The sequence below is a fragment of the Ylistrum balloti genome, unplaced genomic scaffold (genome assembly GCF_031769215.1).
Source record: "Ylistrum balloti isolate Yb309-2 unplaced genomic scaffold, AGI_CSIRO_Ybal_v1 Utg370916, whole genome shotgun sequence".
Classification (NCBI taxonomy): Eukaryota; Metazoa; Mollusca; class Bivalvia; order Pectinida; family Pectinidae; genus Ylistrum; species Ylistrum balloti.
In genome coordinates this window covers 148,780-173,044 of record NW_026782519.1, presented here as the reverse complement: position 1 = coordinate 173,044, position 24,265 = coordinate 148,780, and the positions used below count along the sequence as shown (strand labels likewise).

Here is a 24,265-nt window from a genome sequence, read left to right as displayed (position 1 = left end):
AAAAAAAATTTTGGCTTCTGCTGAGTTAAGAATTCTGTCAAGTATGAATGAGACAGTAACGAAAAATTCAGAATTCCTTGTAGCCACATTGACTTCCAGTACTTAAGATGGGAAAACACTGCAGCCATTATGCTCCGTTGTAATTAACTCAACTGTCTTAAGTATAAATATATATATTGTATTGATGTATCTATAAAAGAAAAAAAAGCTTTTCATCTCGAGTCAATTTTGTTCTGAGAGACAGTTCAAAGGCAAGCTTTTCAAAATGGCATGACATGAAATGTTCTGGTTTTATGAACTTACATGATCTTTAGTTGAATTACAAATTATGATTTTAGCTGTTCGCGGGTTTCTTATTCGTAAGAAAGTCCAGCCTGTTTTGATTAAAAGAAATGCAGCCATCATAGTGCTGCAGTCTTGGTTACGAGGATGTTTGGCACGTAAAAGGGTGCAGCAGATTATTACAAACATTCAGAGGAGGGAGAACAGTGCAGTTGTTATACAGAGAGGTAAGATCAGAGATGATCAAAGCTTGATGTTCTCTATATAAGGTGAATGGTTACTTACAACTAGATATCTCAGCCAGTCATATTGACTGTAATGTGTGGTGGATCCAATGGAAATGTATACTTGAATGAAAAAGGCCCTCTCCATCAAAGGCTAAATATTATGATCCTTGAGATAATGAAAAGGACTTTCTTCTGACGACTCTCCAAGGCTCTCTCCATTGGACATAAAAGATGTCAAGTAGAATAAGTGATTTTAGATGATGGTGGGCTATTCAAATCGTCCCGTGTCCGTCTGCCATAAACATTTTTTTGTTATCACTATTTCTTTTGGAAGTACTGGATGGACCTTTCTCAAATTTCTTATGTCGGCTCCCCTTGATCCCTAGTTGTGCCCGTTTGATTTTGGGACTGATAAAAAAAACAAAATGGCCAATAGGTGGCCATCTTGGATTTTTTCAACGAAGATTTTTATCACTATTTCTTAAGAAGTACTAGATGGACCTTTCTCAAATTCCATATGTAGGTTTCCCTAGGTCACTAGTAACAATGTAATTTTGGGACTGATCAGAAGAACAAAATGGCCAACAGGCAGCCATCTTGGATGTCACCTAGTAGAGATTGTTATCCCTAATTCTTAAGAAGTGCTGAATTTCTATCTCTCAAATTTCATACATATGTTCCCTTTGGTCTCTCCTTGTGCCTGTTTGATTTTGGGGCTGATCAGGAGAAACAAAAAGTCTTCCAGACGGCCATTTTGGATTTGGCAGGTAAAGATTATCATCTCTATTTCTGCAAAGGAATGTCCAATGTCTTATCATTAAGAGAGAAGAGAGAGAAGAGAAAAGAAGTGAAAAGATCCAACTTCCAAAGAGAACATAAAGATCAAACAATGGTGGGCGTCAAGATCCCAGTGGGATGTCTTGTATGGGCTTTGATATCTGTTTCCAGCTTGAGAATTTCAGTCTATCAATGGTGTCATCATATGATTTGCAGATAAAAAACGAAAAGTTCTTCATTCTAGTTTTATGTACCATGCAGATGGATTGACTTAAAATTTCTTTTGTCGGTCTGGAGTAGTGGTTTTAAAAAGTTTTCCTGTTTTCCAAGTTTTGTCACTGTTTCTTCTCTTGGTATCCCAATCTTAGCTTTTCGCGTGTTCCTGACTGGAAAACGGAGGCTTATTGAGCACCAAGAGATTGCTGCTTTGGTCATTCAAAGGTGTGTCAGAGATTGGTTATGGCGCAGACAAATTGAGAAAGAAGAAGAAGATGTTTTACCCATAGTTGAACCGAAAGGTATTGTTTATACCAGAAAAAACATCAAATTGATGCTGTAAAGGATCTCCTTTCATTAATGGCTGAAATATTTTAAGTAGAATGATCAAAGTCTACCATCTATTTATTCCTTTCAACTTGATAGTGATAAAGATTCCTACAAATTGGATATTTATGTCATATTATGGCAGTTGGTGGTGAAGAGACGTATAATGTCACCCATCTCTGTTCAGTCTGATTCTAATTCCGACTCAATGCCATTATTTCGTTTCTGAAGAGTTTTCGAAGAAAATTTATACCAAGGTTAGCTAGATCAATAGATATTTCGTGTTTTTGAATCAAAGGTCAAGGTCATGATAATTGTTTATAGAAATGTGTCGTACATGGATACCAAATTGCATGGCGGGGAGACTTTCAATATTTCTGAAAGACAAATCAGCTTGCTTTCATATTTTTAAACACTTTGTTCTGATTTTACATTCAGTCGCTGAGATTAAATTTTACAGTAATTATCTTATTTGTTATAAACTGTCAAATCTTTTTTGTGTCAGTTTTGGGAACGAGATAATCATGACAAGTAATGATGGAGGTCTCATAGAATCTTTTATTTTCCCATGAAAAGCCAAAAAGTCCTATAGCTACGTAATGTGCACACCCCTCTCTTCGGATATTTATTTTCTCAAAACAAAAAAATGCACACATTACATGCGCTTTTTATGGTAAATAAAGGTTACGTACAATGTTGATTCTATTTTCACTACAACTGTTACACGGTTGATATGGAACGGAATTTGATATAATTGTTGAGTTACAGTGAAGGTCACATGTCTGAATCTCATTGAATTGGTTGGATTTCTTATAGTGACACAAAAACAAGTCCAAAAATTTCGATGGAAGTCGGTGTTAAAGCTTCGGATTGGTTTAAGGGTGTTTAAAGGGCAAAGGTCAATTCACGAAAAAAAGAACGGTAAAAGAGAACATACTATGGTAACAGAGGAAGGTAAGACATGCTGCATGTGTGTTGTTTTGTGCGGCCATTGCTGTGAAAAAGATAAATTTGGATTGTTTTATTGTACAAAATGAACTGTTCACAGCCATGTAAGCAGTTTACCTTCAAGAATAAGGCTGATAAGTTACATCTGTTCCAATGAATGTAAAGAGCAATTCTTTATTTTTAAGTTCTGAGTTCTTATAGAGTTGGTCGTGGATAGAAAACTCGGCCATTTCAATCCTCTATTACACATGATCATCTCTCTGTTTTGGTTCGGATATTTTTGTGGATTTTATTGTAGCCATGAGAGGTTACATCTTGGCCAAACAAATGTTTGATATTCATCAACAAATGGAAAAAAGATGGAAGTCAGTGGTCATTATACAGACTGCCTGGCGGGACTATCGACAACGAATGTCCGCCCTGCAAACAAAAGACGGAATTAAACAGGAATCTGATACAAGTCCTGATGGTAAGGGCTAACATTATTTTGATATCTCAGGGTTGTGTTGATCACTGATCCAGTAATATGTGGGCAATAAAACTACACGAGACATTGTGAGACTAACATTTAAAACTTGTATACTAAAGATACCGACAGTAGTTCAAACTTTCTATCTGACCTTTGACCTTTGACCGTCAGATTTTTTTTTTGTATTGGTGATACAATGGTATTATAACAATATATAGATTCCTGGTTGATTAGTGATGTCCTACATGCTTAATTTTCTGTCTAGATAAAATAGTTAATTGTTTGAATCATAAAAAATGTCTGTGTTGTTGATACAACTGCTTCAGCTCAAAACAGATATTTAAAATTCTTTTAAAATGTATGTTTAAGATTTTTCGAGGTTTTTTTCTCGATAATAATTTTTTGATACAGGTAGTATTTCTATTATTTGTATTGGTCACAATTACCAGAATTTTTTATTCTAACTGGAGTCAAGATGGACAAACAGACAGACATGTTTGCTGTCATTATCCAACCACAAAACAGATCTACACAGTGGTCTGTCTTGTAACACAGGTTCACAAGTCTGTCTCATACCACATCCACAGGGGTGTGTCTTGTAACACAGGTTCACAAGTCTGTCTCATACCACATCCACAGGGGTCTGTCGTGTAACACAGGTCTCATATAACATCCATAGGGGGTGTGTCTTGTAACACAGGTTCACAAGTCTGTCTCATACCACATCCACAGGGGTCTGTCGCGTAACACAGGTTCACAAGTCTGTCTCATATCACATCCACAGGAGTCTGTCGTGTAACACAGGTTCACAAGTCTGTCTCATACCACTTCCACAGGGGTCTGTCGCGTAACACAGGTCTCATATCGCATCCACAGGGGTGTGTCTTGTAACACAGGTTCACAAATCTGTCTCATACCACATCCACAGGGGTGTGTCTTGTAACACAGGTTCACAAATCTGTCTCATATCGCATCCACAGGGGTGTGTCTTGTAACACAGGTTCACAAATCTGTCTCATACCACATCCACAGGGGTGTGTCTTGTAACACAGGTTCACAAATCTGTCTCATACCACATCCACAGGGGTGTGTCTTGTAACACAGGTTCACAAATCTGTCTCATACCACATCCACAGGGGTGTGTCTTGTAACACAGGTTCACAAATCTGTCTCATACCACATCCACAGGGGTGTGTCTTGTAACACAGGTTCACAAATCTGTCTCATACCACATCCACAGGGGTGTGTCTTGTAACACAGGTTCACAAATCTGTCTCATATCGCATCCACAGGGGTGTGTCTTGTAACACAGGTTCACAAATCTGTCTCATACCACATCCACAGGGGTGTGTCTTGTAACACAGGTTCACAAATCTGTCTCATATCACATCCACAGGAGTCTGTCGTGTAACACAGGTTCACAAGTCTGTCTCATACCACATCCACAGGGGTCTGTCGCATAACACAGGTCTCATATCGCATCCACAGGGGTGTGTCTTGTAACACAGGTTCACAAATCTGTCTTATGTCACATCCACAGGGATCTGTCGCATAACACAGATAAACAGGGGTCTGTCTTGATTTGTACTTCTTAGAGAAGTTAGAAACATCTTATTGAAGTTTAATGGGTTTTTTTTTTTTAAAGCTTCAGACTTATACATCTGTAAATTTACAGCAAGGTTCTATCTTTAAGTACACTGTAAACATTGTCCTTGTAGCTTTGAAAAATATCTTACTTAGTAAATAGGTTCATGATTAATGTGAGATGCTTAAAAAGCATTGGAAGTCAGTTCTAACCATTCAGAGTTCTTTTCGTGGTTTTCTGATCGGACAATTTTTAAGTGAAACAACTGTTCCAGAATATGAAGAGGACAGTGATGAGGGTGTGGTGACAGGTATATAGCACTGTATAGCAGAATACACTGCATGAATACATTGCATGGTGTTGTACGTTTAACTGTAATTTGCAGACTGTTTATAACTTGTTGCAGCATCGTACAAAATGGCTATCCACTTTTAGCATCTTGGGTCAAATACTTGTAGGTTAACTGTATAGAAGATTGATGTGTATGATATTGAAACCAATGGTCACACAGTGAAACCTATTGAGGCATTGTGTAAAATAAGAAACAGTCAAGTACTGTCACACAGTGAAACCTATTGAGGCATTGTGTAAAATAAGTGACGGCCAAGTACTGTCACACAGTGAAACCTATTGAGGCATTGTGTAAAATAAGAGACGGCCAAGTACTGTCACACAGTGAAACCTATTGAGGCATTGTGTAAAATAAGAGACGGCCAAGTACTGTCACACAGTGAAACCTATTGAGGCATTGTGTAAAATAAGTGACGGCCAAGTACTGTCACACAGTGAAACCTATTGAAGCATTGTGTAAAATAAGAAACAGTCAAGTACTGTCACACAGTGAAACCTATTGAGGCATTGTGTAAAATAAGTGACAGCCAAGTACTGTCACACAGTGAAACCTATTGAGGCATTGTGTAAAATAAGTGACGGCCAAGTACTGTCACACAGTGAAACCTATTGAGGCATTGTGTAAAATAAGAAACACACACACAGTGAAACCTATTGAGGCATTGTGTAAAATAAGTGACGGCCAAGTACTGTCACACAGTGAAACCTATTGAGGCATTGTGTAAAATAAGTGACGGCCAAGTACTGTCACACAGTGAAACCTATTGAGGCATTGTGTAAAATAAGAAATAGTTACCAAATCCCTAACCCCTATTCTGTGAAATAAGTTGACTTCACTTACTTTTAGTTAACCACATAGGGAAAGGAATTTTTCTGTTTCAGACAAAGTTTTGTCAACATATACGTGAAAATCCTTGATTGAAAATAAGAAACACTCTTGGATATTGTTTTATAATACACCCTACTGAAAGATATTCATTTTGATGTAACAGGAAATATTCGTTTTGATTGAAACAAATTAAATGAAATATTGTCATGTGACTATCATGTGACATATATATATACATATGTACTGTAGTCATGTGATACCATCATATGAATATTCAAACTTTGAAATTTTTTTTACAGTGGCAACCTACTGTTTTGTATTGGGAAATTTGAAAAATAGATAATAATGTATTTTAGTACAAAAAAGAATGAAATTATTTGGAAGTACTTCAATGTGAGATCATTATTGATATGTATGAATTAAGACAACGTTGTCAAGGCAAAATATTTCGTATTTGACTTATTTGATAGTGTGATTATATTGATTCTGCTCCAGATTCATTGCATTGTTTGAAATATTACAGTGAAATTTGTTAAGAGAGTATTTAATTGTATTCATGGTGTTGGGAACATTGCATACAATATTGTGTTGTGTTGGAGAATATATATTGTATTGTATGTACAATGCTTTGGTTCAAGATCGTTTCATTTTATGACAGATATGTTGCATTGTGGGATATACAATTTAAATGAATCACCAACAATGTATGTATAGTGCATTTTACAAAGCTGGTTCCATTGTGAGTGCTGTATGGCTTACTGCTGTGGAAGATGTAATATATATTTATATCAAGCATGCATGTTATCAATGAATGTTCAAAATTTCAGATTTCTAAAAAAGTGTTAAGGCATGCATAAGTTGGAATTGCAAAAAAAAACCAAGCTCAGATCTTTTTGTAATGCAGAAAACAATATTCTACTGGTTCTTGTAACTTAATTCAAGTGAAAGTAGTTAGATGGAAATAGATTTGTTTTTCAAAAATGGCTTATTCACAAATAATTAATTGGAAGAGAGAAAATATAATTCTGTATGAAAGTTTTGTTCCGAAGAGAAATTATCAAAAGAAAAGGAAAAGACTTTAAAATCAATAGGATGCTATGTGTTTTGGACTTTCAGACTGCCGAATACTAAAGCTACAACCACCACACCCTGGTATGTTGATAGGCCACAAACATTCATAGAAACTGGTTTTACTTTTTCTTCATGTGTTGAAAAAGTAAAATGATATAGTGACAGATTAATTTCATAGATTGTTCTCTTCCATAGATTTAAACAAAGAAATGTTTTCTGAAACCATAGAGTGAAATTATTGTATTTATTCAGAAATAAGTCAAGGCAACAAACCTGTTTTATTCAAAGTGAGGGGTATGATTCTTACAGCACAATAAGCCCAGTCTGGGTCTACACATTTCTTCTTACTGAGTCAGGGGTACAATTCTTACAACGCAATAAGCCCAGAGGGTCAACATGTTAATTACTGATGTCATTAAATGAGATTATGTCAAGACAATGATGTAGAATTGTGTTTTTTGTAAACAATGATGTGTAAATGAATGGGCTGAGTACAATGTAAGTGGTCTTATCGCTGAACAAATAAGGGCAATGAATTAGCATTGCTGTAGTTTTGCAATCAATTTTATAAAATTCTTTCCAGGTTGATGCCTGCAAATATTTGTTATTCTTTATTTTCATTATTATTTTGTTTTTTGTTTTTGCTTGGATTTGTTTTTCTATGGTTTGAGTAATGCAGTATAAGGTAATAAACATTTCTAATGTTTCTATACTCAACTGAAGTGTTTCGTATCAAAAGATCATTCTGTGTTGTGTTGATAATTAAACAAATAACAATGTCACTTATTTCTTCTATTTCAGATAAACAGGGCACAATGCTGACAATCTACCATGTGACAATTTTATTTTTTCAAGCTAAAAACTTCAAACTTAGAAGTCTAAAATATGTTTTATTTTTCCGTTGCAGCATTCCGTTCCTATCGGGCCCGCATCAGTGCACGACAGTTACGAAAGAAACAAATACAACTCTCAGAACATTCTGCCACTGTGATTCAGAAATATTATCGACGATGGCGATGTCGGACACTCTACCAACAGCTACAGTTGTACAAGTCACAGCGAGATACACAGGTCCTCTTCTTCACACAACAGGTAACATAGTTCATGTACCATAAAACTTTGGTATAATCCACACTTCTTCACACAACAGGTAACACAGTGTATGTACCATAAAACTTTGGTATAATCCACACTTCTTCACACAACAGGTAACATAGTTTATGTACCATAAAACTTTGGTATAATCCACACTTCTTCACACAACAGGTAACACAGTGTATGTACCATAAAACTTTGGTATAATCCACACTTCTTCACACAACAGGTAACGTAGTTTATGTACCATAAAACTTTGGTATAATCCACACTTCTTCACACAACAGGTAACACAGTGTATGTACCATAAAACTTTGGTATAATCCACACTTCTTCACACAACAGGTAACACAGTGTATGTACCATAAAACTTTGGTATAATCCACACTTCTTCACACAACAGGTAACGTAGTTTATGTACCATAAAACTTTGGTATAATCCACACTTCTTCACACAACAGGTAACGTAGTTTATGTACCATAAAACTTTGGTATAATCCACACTTCTTCACACAACAGGTAACACAGTGTATGTACCATAAAACTTTGGTATAATCCACACTTCTTCACACAACAGGTAACGTAGTTTATGTACCATAAAACTTTGGTATAATCCACACTTCTTCACACAACAGGTAACACAGTGTATGTACCATAAAACTTTGGTATAATCCACACTTCACACAACAGGTTCTTCACACACTTCTTCACACAACAGGTAACGTAGTTTATGTACCATAAAACTTTGGTATAATCCACACTTCTTCACACAACAGGTAACGTAGTTTATGTACCATAAAACTTTGGTATAATCCACACTTCTTCACACAACAGGTAACGTAGTTTATGTACCATAAAACTTTGGTATAATCCACACTTCTTCACACAACAGGTAACACAGTGTATGTACCATAAAACTTTGGTATAATCCACACTTCTTCACACAACAGGTAACACAGTGTATGTACCATAAAACTTTGGTATAATCCACACTTCTTCACACAACAGGTAACGTAGTTTATGTACCATAAAACTTTGGTATAATCCACACTTCTTCACACAACAGGTAACGTAGTTTATGTACCATAAAACTTTGGTATAATCCACACTTCTTCACACAACAGGTAACACAGTGTATGTACCATAAAACTTTGGTATAATCCACACTTCTTCACACAACAGGTAACGTAGTTCATGTACCATAAAACTTTGGTATTATCCACACTTCTTCACACAACAGGTAACACAGTGTATGTACCATAAAACTTTGGTATAATCCACACTTCTTCACACAACAGGTAACGTAGTTCATGTACCATAAAACTTTGGTATAATCCACACTTCTTCACACAACAGGTAACGTAGTTCATGTACCATAAAACTTTGGTATAATCCACACTTCTTCACACAACAGGTAACGTAGTTTATGTACCATAAAACTTTGGTATAATCCACACTTCTTCACACAACAGGTAACGTAGTTTATGTACCATAAAACTTTGGTATATGTTAATGGTTCAAATTTGGTGTTTCCAGGTGGAAATGTACAATAAGGATATGTTGCAGAATATGATGAAAAACATAAAACCTCGCAAAATGGAGTCTAAAGTGGAAGTTCCTTTAAAACGCAAAAAGTCTGTGGCTCCTTCTCCCCCTACCACTGCCAAATCATTGACTGTTCCACCCATTGCGGTTCAGGTGACGAAGGATGTAGACGATATCTATGCAAAGGTTGTTAAATCGAAGCCAGCAGTTTTACCGACTGAGAAGAAACCTGATGTCAGTGAGGAGAGATTAGACCACATGTTGAAAATGAATGAATTGAAATCTGTGATGCCACCGAAAGAAACTAAATACTATGATGAGGTAAAGATATTACGGGGCGAGTTGTTAATAGCTAGGGGTTAAAGGCAAGAGGTTAATGGCTAGGGGTTAAAGGCTATTGTATAAAGGTAAGAGGTTAATGGCTAGGGGTTAAAGACAAGAGGTTAATTGCTAGGGGTTAAAGGCAAAATGTTAATGGCTAGGGTTAATGGCTAGGTGTTAATGACTAGGAGTTAATTGCTTCGGGTTAATGGCTAGGGGTTAAAGGCTAGGGTTTTAAGGCAAGAGGTTAATGGCTAGGGGTTAAAGGCAAGAGGTTAATGGCTAGGGTTAAAGGCTAGAGGTTAATGGCAAGGGGTTAAGGCAAGAGGTAAGTGTCTTGGGGTTAATGGTTATGGGGTTAAAGGCAAAAGGTTAGTGTCTTGGGGTTAATGGCTAGGGGTTAAAGGCAAAAGGTTAGTGTCTTGGGGTTAATAGCTAAAATAACTCATCTTAGGTTTTGACTTAAGAGTGTATACTAACATACTCTGTCATGAAGACTTAAGGGTGTATTCTACCCTACTCTGAAATGACTTAAAGGTGTATCTTATATTATTCTGACATGTCCCATCTTACTGAAAAAACCTCTGAAATATGTTTTACTTGCATGAATGTATTGATGGAAAATGTTAAAAAACTGTTAAAAAGAATTCATAGTTTAACAACATTTGGGAAATGTTTAATCATAAAATTATGATTAAAATGTTGAAAAGGGAGATAACTCTAACACAAGTGACAATAATAATGCTTTTAGAGTGTACATTGAATTATTTTTTTCAGATAGAAATTAATTTTTTGAAGATAAAAATACTCTACATCATAGTAATTTATGCAGAAACTACATGCATGGTATACCATACCTTTTACCCTGGCTGTTGTAAAGACATAAAAACCAAAGCAAAACTTTATAGGATAATTGACTAGTTATGTAAGAGCTTATGATGGAGTTAAGGTCTTTGTTTTTAGCTCAACAATTTCGTGCCAATGCCAGACTATCCTGCGTCAGAAGAAGAAGTACCGGTCACCGTGGTTACTGCAGATGTACACCCTCCTCCTCCTGTTCCAGATCACTTAGCCCGCAAAAGGTAATTAACGGTGTCTTAATGTGTGATAAAACAGAGATTACTAAAACTATATGCATTTTACAAAAAGTGAAATGGATCATTAACAAATATGCTGAAAGCTGCACTTTTTGAAAAATAAAGATGAATCTATTCACAGATTTAGATAAGGAAGCAGCTTGTTATAATCCTTAACTTCATGTTTTTCTCCTATTGACCTTTATATAGCCATGATCTGGCAGACAATAAACCAGGGAAAGTTTGTTAATCCTCTGTACAAATACATTTAGGTTAAGGTCCAAATTCTGTTTGTACTTCTTTAAAAGTGAAGGTTTGTTTGACTTGTTAAGCTGCAGTGATACTTCCGAGTCATGGTCATTTACAATGATGTGATTTGTGCATTTGTTTCAATATTCAGCTATGTTTCTTGTTATCAAGGAATTCACTATCCTATTTTTCAGCGAGATGAAATCTGTAATGAATGGAGACAGTGAGTCATATTACCAAGATATAACAGTGGAAAACGCTTCAACAGAGGAAACGTAAGTACCTCAAGGTCACTCAAGGTCAATCAGTCAAGGTCATTTGCTTTCAAAGATCAAGGTCATTTAGTGTGGATTTCTTTATTTAATTATTTCCTTTGATGTCAAATATTGCGCTATTCAAGCTGTACATTTTCCATGGAAAACCATCTTTTTCCAAAGAAAAATGGGTATTTTCCCTGTAAATACATTGACGAATAAGTTCCATGGACAAGGTCTATAGAAAAGTCATGAACTTCACAAACCGTGTCCATGGACTTCCTTGACATGTCTGTAACTTTCATGGAAAGAAAATCATGGAAGATGTACAAGCTGGTATGATAAGTATTGATATTTAGGCTTTTTGTAACATACAATCCTATAGTATATATATACTTGTGTGTGCTGTGTGAACCCAGGATATTTTTTACAATGTTTATTTTATGAAGACTTAATTGAATAAGGTTTTTTTTTCTGCTGGGTTTATCACCTCATTTTCAGGTAGGGTCCCGTCAAAATACCTGGTTGTTCTCTCACTGAACAACATTCGAGAGGTCAATTAACAGTATCAGTTAGGGTAAAGTGCTGATAGACATAACCAAGTTAGTACACAGTGGTCCATTTTCAGCTTCCTGAGAGACAAAAAACTGATAGGTAGGGAGTGTCGAACCCAGCACCTCATTACTTCATCTGCGGTTACATTGGCTAATGCTCTTCTGATTGACCTATCATTGCCCTCGATGCTACGGAGACAAAATATGCTAAAAATATTATTTAACCAAATCTATATAAAGCTTGTTTCATTGGATTAATTTAATTGATTATGTGCCAGCTGACAAAACTTATGTGTTCCCCAATTGTTATCAAGGTGTTTCCCAATCAGAACCATCTTTAAATGGATCTTTGAATGTAAGTTTTAAATTCTTACAAAATGGCAGATAAACAAAGAATTGATGTTACATTGATTAAAATATATGAATCAGTTTTCAATTTCAACAAATTTTATTGTTCAAAAAGGGCAAAGGGAAAGGGCATCAGGCATTGACTATTTAAGCCTTCTCCCAGCAACATCTGGATGGCAATGCAAGTGAATTATTTAACACGCACAGACAATACATAACAGATAGGTATACCATAGTGTCTCCAATTCCCCACTGGAATACATACAGTTACTTTTAGTCAAATCTTTTAGTGTCAATTTTATGTTCTGAAATACATTACAATAAGAAGGTATTTATTTCATCACATGCATGACACCCATAAATTACTACATTAACATTAAAATGGTCAGGGGTAATATTTTGGTTTACCAACTGATTTTGAAGTGTCCTTAATTCATTTAGACAGGAAGGCCATCTCTACAACTTCAATCAAGAACTACCATAAACAGATGAAGATAAATCTTTACCTGATGTATTGTAAATGTACTTATGGGTGCAATTTGATTTTGACCAATCATTTTTTCTAAAATTATTATGTTTACAGTCAATTAGTTGGTAGAATGGTAGATCTTGCTACCTCATTTGAATGCCCAATGGTCCATTTTCAATGATTCTATACTCCTGGCAGTTTGTGTTTCTGAGGAAGTTGAGAAATAAACTATCCTTTACTGTAATGGTAGTATAAGACACTTGACTGTTGTTTCTTTGAATTTCCTGTGATGGACCTCCAGTATGTTGTTCAGTGAGGTAACAAATAGCTGCTGCATGGAGACCCCATCTGAAGAAGACCCAGGCAGTTGATGGGGCAATTTACAAAAAATAAAACAGTGATTTAGAGATTATTTAATTATTTTTTTTAAATCAATCTTGATCAATAATTTCCTTAAAGACATAAAACTTACAAAAATGTATTTGATAATTAAACTCTTTTGTACTCTTTACACTTATGTATGGCTTCATTAAACTAATTATTCATGAAAGCTGCTTTACAGGCATCTATAGCCAATAAAAACTCACATTGATATAATTTACATTAATTATAAGCCTGTTAGGAGGGTTCTGAATTTGGCCACACATTTTTATCTTCTTAATGAAGAGTTCCAAATAGCGTTCGGGTGAATTTTAACAGATGTTCTGTAAATGTTTTCATTTCAGTTTTAGTAAATCTGAATTAGATGACAGTTTTTATGCCTGTTTTTTATGTGTGTGAAATAATATGTTATATAGATCAACAATCAATATCTTTAGGTCAACCTGATTATGCTATTTCCAATTTTGTGAAACTGTTGAATTTTAGAAATACTGCACTATAGCAGAATTCAATATTTGTAGATATTGCTTGGTGTTGTTTATTATCTTATAATTAGATCAATTTTACTACCTCCTCTCTCACAGTAAAATCAATTTGATCAATCTTTTTTTTTTTTTTTTAATATTTTGAATTTATTTGTGGCTTGTTAAATCAAACTTTCACTATTGTTTTGTCACTTTCATATGCGGAGCAGTCACTGTCATATCATGCAAGGCCTTCTTTGATAAGTTTTAGTATTTAGGCCTCAGGTTGAGTGAAATAATTTTTGATGATAACATAGGGTCAGGTACCTCTCCCTGTAAAATGCCTCATGTATGTTTCTGATGATAACATAGGGTCAGGTACCTCTCCCTGTAAAATGCCTTGATTATGTTTCTGATGATAACATAGGGTCAGGTACCTCTCCCTGTAAAATGCCTCATGTATGTTTCTGATGATAACATAGGGTCAGGTACGTCTCCCTGTAAAATGCCTCATGTATGTTTCTGATGATAACATAGGGTCAGGTACCTCTCCCTGTAAAATGCCTTGATTATGTTTCTGATGATAACATAGGGTCAGGTACCTCTCCCTGTAAAATGCCTTGATTATGTTTCTGATGATAACATAGGGTCAGGTACCTCTCCCTGTAAAATGCCTTGATTATGTTTCTGATGATAACATAGGGTCAGGTACCTCTCCCTGTAAAATGCCTCATGTATGTTTCTGATGATAACATAGGGTCAGGTACGTCTCCCTGTAAAATGCCTCATGTATGTTTCTGATGATAACATAGGGTCAGGTACCTCTCCCTGTAAAATGCCTCGATTATGTTTCTGATGATAACATAGGGTCAGGTACCTCTCCCTGTAAAATGCCTTGATTATGTTTCTGATGATAACATAGGGTCAGGTACCTCTCCCTGTAAAATGCCTTGATTATGTTTCTGATGATAACATAGGGTCAGGTACGTCTCCCTGTAAAATGCCTTGATTATGTTTCTGATGATAACATAGGGTCAGGTACGTCTCCCTGTAAAATGCCTTGATTATGTTTCTGATGATAACATAGGGTCAGGTACCTCTCCCTGTAAAATGCCTCATGTATGTTTCTGATGATAACATAGGGTCAGGTACCTCTCCCTGTAAAATGCCTTGATTATGTTTCTGATGATAACATAGGGTCAGGTACCTCTCCCTGTAAAATGCCTTGATTATGTTTCTGATGATAACATAGGGTCAGGTACCTCTCCCTGTAAAATGCCTCATGTATGTTTCTGATGATAACATATGGTCAGGTACGTCTCCCTGTAAAATGTCTTGATTATGTTTCTGATGATAACATAGGGTCAGGTACCTCTCCCTGTAAAATGCCTTGATTATGTTACTGATAATAACATAGGGTCAGGTACCTCTCCCTGTAAAATGCCTTGATTATGTTACTGATAATAACATAGGGTCAGGTACCTCTCCCTGTAAAATGCCTTGATTATGTTTCTGATGATAATATAGGGTCAGGTACGTCTCCCTGTAAAATGCCTTGATTATGTTTCTGATAATAACATAGGGTCAGGTACCTCTCCCTGTAAAATGCCTTGATTATGTTTCTGATGATAACATAGGGTCAGGTACATCTCCCTGTAAAATGCCTTGATTATGTTTCTGATAATAACATAGGGTCAGGTACGTCTCCCTGTAAAATGCCTCATGTATGTTTCTGATGATAACATAGGGTCAGGTACCTCTCCCTGTAAAATGCCTTGATTATGTTTCTGATGATAACATAGGGTCAGGTACCTCTCCCTGTAAAATGCCTCATGTATGTTTCTGATGATAACATAGGGTCAGGTACCTCTCCCTGTAAAATGCCTTGATTATGTTTCTGATAATAACATAGGGTCAGGCACGTCTCCCTGTAAAATGCCTTGATTATGTTTCTGATAATAACATAGGACCAGCTACCACTCCTTGTAATTTTTTTATTTCTGATTATTTTATGCTTCAAAGTGTGGTGCTTTTCTCCTTCAGGTTTTCTTAAAAATTTTTTTAATTGACTTTTTAATAATGTTTTTTTCTGGTAGCCATACCAATTTATTTTACATTTCTAATATGCATTTGATGTGGATACATTTATCATATTGAATTTTTTTTTCCATTTTTGTTATGTAAAGATGATGTCAGGGGGTGGGGGGAATCACTTATCAAGAAAATGTAGGTATGTTTTATAATATTCCAGCAGATTTTTTAATGTACGTAATTAACATGCTATTTATCATTTATCAGGGGGTTAACTAATCTTAATAATGACAAACTTTTACCATGTATTAATATATCATAATATTAAAAAAAAACTTATTTTTGCATAATTCATAGTTTTAAGCTTATATTCACAACTCTGGCTATGCTTTTCTCCACCTCTGGTTGATTTGCAAAGCAATGGAGAATTTGATTGAGCCTTGTTTTGAGGTGGCTAGTGTTCTTATGCTGATTTTGTTCAGATTGGCCCCTCCCTCTGACTCCACCTATCACGTGCCCTCGGACCAAATCGTAGACTGGGACGTCCCTCTCCTTCAAGCTAAACATAACGCTCTGTCACTCATGTAAGTATACTGTGTTGCTGAATCAGTGACTCTTTGCCCACAATTGGATAACCTCCATTGTTAATAATCTCCCTTATCTACTGTGGTATCGCCCTTGCAATTTTGATTGTCTCCATTACCCATTGAGTTATCTCCCCTCGCTGTGACAAAATATGTGTAAGTTACCTCCCCTTATGTAATGTTTTCTCCCCTGTATATATCATGTTCTTCCATTGATATTTCCCTCCTGTTTTTATATATAGAAAGTAGCAGTTACCTTCCCTTTGTGTAATAGTTATTTCCCCTATATATATATATAGTGCTCTTCCCTTGGCTTTTGTGTCCTATATCAAGAAAGTAGTAGTTACCTCCCCTTGTGTACATAAAAATGTAGTTTTTTGCTTTTTTGTATGAACAGAAAATGTTCAACTAATCAGAATTAGGGACAGCCGGCTAACAGCTGCATGATAAATGGTGAAATGTTGAGAATTCTGAATTTTCTATTTTAAAGATTTGATGATGCTCAGTCAAACTATTTCCGAGAGTTTCACTTGCTGTAAATTGATGTGAGAGGTTTGGTTGGGTGGGATGGGGTTTAAAAGGGAGGGTAGAGTGTAAGCTTATAATGGTACCCATCCCAATCCTGTCCAGTTCAATCTCCAAAATTCAATATCACTCCAGCATCTTCATTTCTTATCAAAAAGATATGTATTGTACTGTAATTCACTTCAATTTTGCTTATACTTTATTTCATGGACATAAATACCTCTTTAGGCATATTAGCAAATACATGATTTCATGGACACTGATCTAGAAATGACTTTAAATTCTTGAACGATGAGCTATTGGAAACATAAACATTTCAAAACTCTGATATTGTTAACAAGATCAACATGGATGCCATTTTATTTTCGTGCAAATAATCGTGACAGATTTGAATTCGCAATTGACTCCGGGAAAATTATGTGACTTGGACAGCAGAATTTCTCTTCTTACATCAAATTTAATGGTCAAAATTGATAGATTTAAGGTTTTTATCAGTTTATATTTGTTTAGATGTCGCCTTGATGTTTGCTTTTTTCTTTTAATTTCCTGATTACAATTTCCATTAAAAAAGAAATATCCATTGATTGATTATTGATGCAGTAAAGAAAACAAAACAAACAGTTCCGTCAAACGTGAGGACAGCTCCGAGGCCAAAGACAATTCGGACTCTGAGAGAGCAAAATTGGCCCGATCCATTGCAGAAGCTATTTTGAACAAGTCAGTGTTGTGACACAGTGCTTAAGCTTGTTGATGAGTAGTTTTTCAGCTTTGCTTGTATAGTTGTGTGGCGTAGATTGGTGATGGCGGTGGTGGTTTGTGTTTGTGGAGAATGGCATGACCTTTATCTTTTTATCATAATTAACCTTTCAGCCAGACCTCTAATAGTGTTAGTCTCAGACTAAGGATATGCTTCAATTTGATTTGATAGTTTGAAAATTGCAATTTTTTATCGAGTTCAAATTTGTATCCTGAAAAAAAAATAATTTAAAAAATATTACCATAGCAATGTATCATTAATGTATAAACGTTCTGAAGCACACTGCAAGTAAACATAATTTTTTACTTATTTGGCAATTAGTCATTGCTTTGTAATATGATATTCAATTTTTGTTGCAATTCACTAAAAAGCCAACAATTTCTAAATAATTGTCCTGTAATAAGCCCACCCCCTGACTGGATGTGGCGTGTTACAGGATCAGAATGGTACATAAAACCCTAGCTTGATATCAAAGACTCCGTGGAGATTTACAAGTCTAAAGTACTATATATTGGCTGAAGGATTGCTGATGTACTTTTACTAATGGGTTAACAACATTTCTAATATTTCTTGAAGTACTGTCTTCTTTTATTCACTTATGGCAAAACGATGAATTTTTTAAAATGTTGCAGATATCATGAGCATTGTCATTGAGAACTTCAAAACATTTTCTTTACAGGATTTGTATCGTAAAATATCTGTCAAAATTTATTTTTTGAGGGTGCAAATATTTTTTTTTTTTTTTTTTTGTATCATTATTTTTTCTTCTTTTTCCTTTTTCATTTTATATTCCATCCTCCTTCTCTGTTTTTCTCTAAAAACGTTTTCAAGGAAGGAGAGAAAAAAACATGAAAATGTGGCAAATTTGTTAATTTGAATTATCATTTATGCCACTGTTTGCTTATTTGTTGTGTGATATTTATCAAAATGATATCTCTACTGCATGACTTTTTTTATTTTAATGTATGAAAATGTGATATTTTATTATACTATTTAGTCATGTCGTATTATTTTTAACAGAAAAAATATCTATTTGTTTGATTATGTTGTATTTTTTGAGAAAATGCTATAATTTATGTCAATTTCTCTCCATAGTCAGATCAATCTGGGTTATATAATAAAAATTTGCTCCAGTAGTCAAGTTACAAGAATATTTCTAAAATACAAAAAAAATGACATAAATCAAGCTCCTTTCAAAATTTTACAATTGAGTTGCAATATTCTAAGATATTACAGAATCTTTCTGCAATATGTATAATTTCTTTTGACATATCTTATATCTTTAATTCCTTACTCATTTACACACTTGTAACAGTTCTCATTTCTTATAACATTGTTGTAGATGTCTGATTCATCAAAACACTTTGCACTAAGTCTTGGTCATTTGAACACTTGTAATGGTTCCCATTTTCTTGTAACATTGTTGTAGATGTCTGAATCATCAAAACACTTTGCACTAAGTCTTGGTCATTTGAACACTTGTAACATTCTTATTAACACTTGCTGTAAATATCATTAATTTAAACACTTAGTGATAAAATCTGTTATATTCTATCACTTGCCCTCTGTAGAAAAGATTGCTGAAATTAGAAGTGGAAAGCTGGTAGAATTTTGTGTAGATGATCTTAAACCTTTTAATCAGAGTTTACTACTTCAATAATAACACCAATTTAAACACTAAATTTTAAACAAATTCTGTTTTCGGTTTATTTTCTCCTCAACATGAAGTTATTTTTCACGGTTCATTTGCTCCATCTTATCTAACCTGTCAAAACAGCTTTATTTCATCTAAAGTAGCAATCATATTTCATTCCAAACATTTCAAGTTCTTCGGTGTTAAAAGTTATCACTATTTATTTGTTGTGTTGGTTATAGATTTTTTAATCATTATTCGATCATTTAAAAAATGTGCAAAGTTAGTCGCCAAAAAAAGATGTTTCAGTATGAAATTCAATGAAATCTAGAAGAGACTGACTCTTAAATTCCACTTTAAAGAAATAGCTTAGGTTTCCAGCAACAAAAACGTTTGAAGCTCTGATTTGTTTGAAATTAATTTAATGCACACTCCATGATTCATGTTTCAAGAGTTAGATATTTCAATTAAAGTTTGGAGAAAATAATTCAACAGCTGAAGTTCTCATTTTTTTTAATGACTTATTTTTAGATATCTTTCACAGTTAGTTTGTTTTCTCAATGATCAGAAGTATATGAAGGTACTTAAATGTCAAGATTTTTTTTAAATTTAAGGTCATTAGAAATATCAAGATGAATTTTTCTATGTTAAAACAAACCCTCAGTAATTACTTCAAACTATTTATCAAAATTTGAACAGATTTCCAATTTCAAAAAAAAGGCAATTTTAGTAAAATTTCTGGAGAATGTTATTGAGAAAAAATTGAGACAGGGTAACTTGTAATACTAAAATGTCTGTCAAAAATAAGTTTTCATTGTTTCAGTCACCATGCTTAACATCCGTCTTAGTACAGGTGCATCCGATTCGTTTTCTGTACTATAGTCTTTTTCATTTTATTCCTTAACATTGGTTCTATAGTCTGGTTCATGTTATCCTCTGACAATGATTCTATAGTCTGTTTCATGTTATTCTCTGACAATGATTCTATAGTCTGTTTCATGTTATTCTCTGACAATGGTTCTATAGTCTGTTTTATTTTATCCCCTAACAGTGGTGATACCTCAATTCCTCTTACAAATGGCCATAACTACATTGAAGAAGATCCAGCTCCCGTCCATGACGAACTCCAGTCAGAATCTAGTAAACAAGAACTAGCAAAGCGATTGGAAGATGAATGTACAGGAAGTGTAGTTTCTCTATGGCAACAACGACAGCGCAAACCCTTCGAGACTGGCACCAATGAAGATGACAAACCCTCTCAACCCCCTCCCCCTCCTTCCCACCCACCGCCAAGTATACCTCGGAATAGGATGGCAGCCCCTGTACTGACGATTCCTCCCCCGCCCTCATCGCCACCTCCTCCCACACCTCCCAGAAAGTCACCATCTCCAGTAATCTCCAAACCTACACCTGCAAAGGTCGATGTCAACGGCAATGAAAATGATGTGTCTCCACCGACTGCTAGCAAAGTCAAATTTGCATTGTAAGTTTATTAATTGTGAAATCTAACCCCACACAAGCTTCATAGAAAAGAATTGGTTTAAACACTGTTCCTGTTAATGCTGTGTGACCATGATAAAGCCTAATGAAAAGCAAGCGTTGAATAGTTCCAAACTTTTAAGGACCTTGAAATAATTTGTTTTCATGATGAAGTGCTTCACTTACCTTGGTGTTCAGTCCAGTGAGGACGTCCGTGGTAAACTAAGCATCTTCAAACCGTTGACTCAGAAATTGCCAAGTCTAATCAAAGTTAAAAACACATGGCTGTTGTTATATACTGCATTAAACTAACAATAATCCAAGGAAGTTAATGCAAGAAATATATTACGGAACAATAAGTCATGGGTAGCAATGCATTACTCCTTATTCCATGTCAGGGGAAGGGTTGTTTACAGTGCAATAAGGCCATTGGGCTAATACAATGCTTCCTCCTCTATCTCAGAGGATAGGGTTTTTTTATAGACATAAGGCCAATATGTCAACATGAGGGAATGAGTTTTTTGTAAGAGGACATAAGACAAGGAGACAAGTCCATTACATTTCATTCCATGTTGGAGGTAGGGTCTCACAATGCTCCCCACTCCACCTCGGACGATGGAGGTAGGGTCTCACAATGCTCCCCACTCTACCTCGGACGATGGAGGTAGGGTCTCACAATGCTCCCCACTCCACCTCGGAGGATGGAGGTAGGGTCTCACAATGCTCCCCACTCCACCTCGGAGGATGGAGGTAGGGTCTCACAATGCTCCCCACTCCACCTCGGAGGATGGAGGTAGGGTCTCACAATGCTCCCCACTCCACCTCGGAGGATGGAGGTAGGGTCTCACAATGCTCCCCACTCCACCTCGGAGGATGGAGGTAGGGTCTCACAATGCTTCCCACTCTACCTCGGAGGAGAGGTTCCTTTATTGTTGAATAAGTATAGAGTCGATGATGAAAAACAAATTATTTTAATGTTTAGGAGAAACATTATTTTATCTAAATAAAGAATTTTTCAGTACTCAAATACTGTGGCTTGATAAGATAAAAAAATTTTTTTTTAAATATCGTGTGAAATGAGAACTTCATCATTTTCATCTCCTTATTTCCCAGGACACCGTCAATCATACCACAGTCAAGTACCAATGGACACGTCAATGGGAACGTCGATGGGAGCATCGAAAACAAAGATCAACCATCCAATTTCAGAATGAGGCTGCGTAAAACTAACATTGATTTATCCCAAGATGATATATTTAAAGCTTCCACAGCTGTCAATGAACCAAAGCATTTTGATTTCCGTTCACGGCTTAAGAAAACTGGAAGAATTCCAGAAACATGAGTGTCTATTGAACATGAATTCGCGGAGTTTTATTCATAAACATAGGCCCTCATAGAGACCAAGTTTTCACTGTGGTCAGTTGTTGTTATAATTGTATTTTGTGTATGCCAAAGTTTCTAGATTTGAAAATATTAATATACACAATTTCCTGGTGTAAAAAGAAATGAACCATATTATCTGGTGATAAGCACAGCCGCAAATATAGACTTTGCTTCATACTAACACTGTACAGTCAAACCTTGTTATCTTGAGCTCGGTGGTACCACCGGACAACTTCGAGATAACCAAGTATTCAATTTAAGTGAGTTCAAATGTTTTGTGCAAAGATATGAAGGGACCAACAAAATGCTCCCAGTTAAACAGGGTCTTAGAGTGATACAAGTTTGAGATAATGAGGTTGTACTGGTCAACAGATAGCACAAATCTGCTAGGTACTGGAAATCTAAAAATATCTCCTTCTTATAGATTTGGAAATCAATTTCTGGTTTTTCATTATTTCTTTTTTCCCTCTTACATTTTGAGAATATACAGAAAAGAGGTATTCATGGCTGTTCATTGTTAAGTAAACTTCCTCCTGCCAATAGTGCAAAATTTGAATTGAATTTTGAAGTTTAAATTTAAGATACTGTAATATGTTTTTTTTTTTAATGGTTTGAATTTTTGTGATTTTATTAAAAGCCTGATACAAAACATTTATTGTGTGTGTGTAAGCCTTGATATATACGATAGGTTTCTTTACTCATCTCCATTTTCAATGTACAATTTATCTATTTTTAGTTTAATTCTTCCTGGAAAATAGCAATAAACATGGGATGAGTGTTTGCCAGTATCCAGTGAACCATGTCTAAGACCTTGATTTGGTGCTTAGTTTACCCTTAGTTCTGGCATATATTTCCCATAGTAGTAATTACCTTGCACTTTCTGATTTTAATTGCGAAGGAGCGTGCGCCATATTGGTCTGATTCCTTCCTTTATTATGGAGTTGTGCTGAATCATTCCAGTATGCAAATTATTATGATTCATTTTGATGAGTAAAATTTTATCAGATTAAAACCAAAGATAAGAATGTGTGATATTTGTTTTAACGGTACAGATGATAATCTTCATGTATTTTATTGATGTCTTTTGTGAAACAGGCTATAAAAAGTGGTGTTGTTGATGAGAAGATTTTATCGTTTACCTTACACTGCCAGGCAATTTCTTTATCACAACTGTGTCCAGACTTCACTGTTTTATTTTCTTGGTTGGTACTTGACATAGAACAAATCAAGGGAGATAATCCAAAGTTTTTAAGAGACTTTTTCATTGTGACGTATATTAATATGGTTGTGATATAACTAATACTATAGCAATAATGTTCAAATATATATTTTTGTCCTCAATTTATTTACAATATATTCATGTAAATTTGTTCATTAAAATAATACCTCCCCTATTTATTGTGGTAAAATATTTAAATCATGTTCATGAGTTCCCAGGTTGGTGTTCATGTAGGTATTGAAAATATGTACCAAGAAATGAAATATTGATGATAATGGATGAATTGTGTCTGAATATTTGATATGTTGTGGTATGTTGTACAGAAGATCAGAGGAATATTAAAGGTGTTTTATAAGTCTTTGTATATAAATATGTCCTTCTCGCTCAGTTATATTCCATTTAATTTCATAATCAATTTAATAAGTAACATTGTAATAAAAACTTCATATTGTTAAACATTCCAAGGCCGCTGTGATGTTTACCTGTGTATATCTATATATAGAAACACTGATGTTTACCTGTGTATATCTATATATAGAAACACTGATGTTTACCTGTGTATATCTATATATAGAAACACTGATGTTTACCTGTGTATATCTATATATAGAAACACTGATGTTTACCTGTGTATATCTATATATAGAAACACTGATGTTTATCTTTGGATATCTATATATAGTAACACTGATGTTTGTCTGTGTATATCTGTATATAGAAACACTGATGTTTACCTGTGTATATCTATATATAGTAAAACTGATGTTTACCTGTGTATATCTATATATAGTAACACTGATGTTTATCTGTGTATAC

The 24,265-nt window shown here is 35.0% G+C and overlaps 1 protein-coding gene across 1 annotated transcript in view; it reads left to right on the top strand.

The window, feature by feature from the left end:
- The window catches only part of LOC132559453 (myosin-IIIb-like), an 80,189-nt gene extending 58,000 nt beyond the window's left edge, over positions 1-22,189 (top strand). The window contains exons 28-36 of the mRNA XM_060224072.1: positions 7,990-8,174; positions 9,714-9,869; positions 9,948-10,043; positions 11,007-11,125; positions 11,563-11,643; positions 16,352-16,453; positions 17,579-17,695; positions 20,420-20,851; positions 21,961-22,189. Of these exons, the coding sequence (XP_060080055.1) occupies positions 7,990-8,174; positions 9,714-9,869; positions 9,948-10,043; positions 11,007-11,125; positions 11,563-11,643; positions 16,352-16,453; positions 17,579-17,695; positions 20,420-20,851; positions 21,961-22,189 (1,517 nt within the window). The remainder of the gene's footprint in view (positions 1-7,989; positions 8,175-9,713; positions 9,870-9,947; positions 10,044-11,006; positions 11,126-11,562; positions 11,644-16,351; positions 16,454-17,578; positions 17,696-20,419; positions 20,852-21,960) is intronic.
- Positions 22,190-24,265: the final 2,076 nt, after the last annotated feature.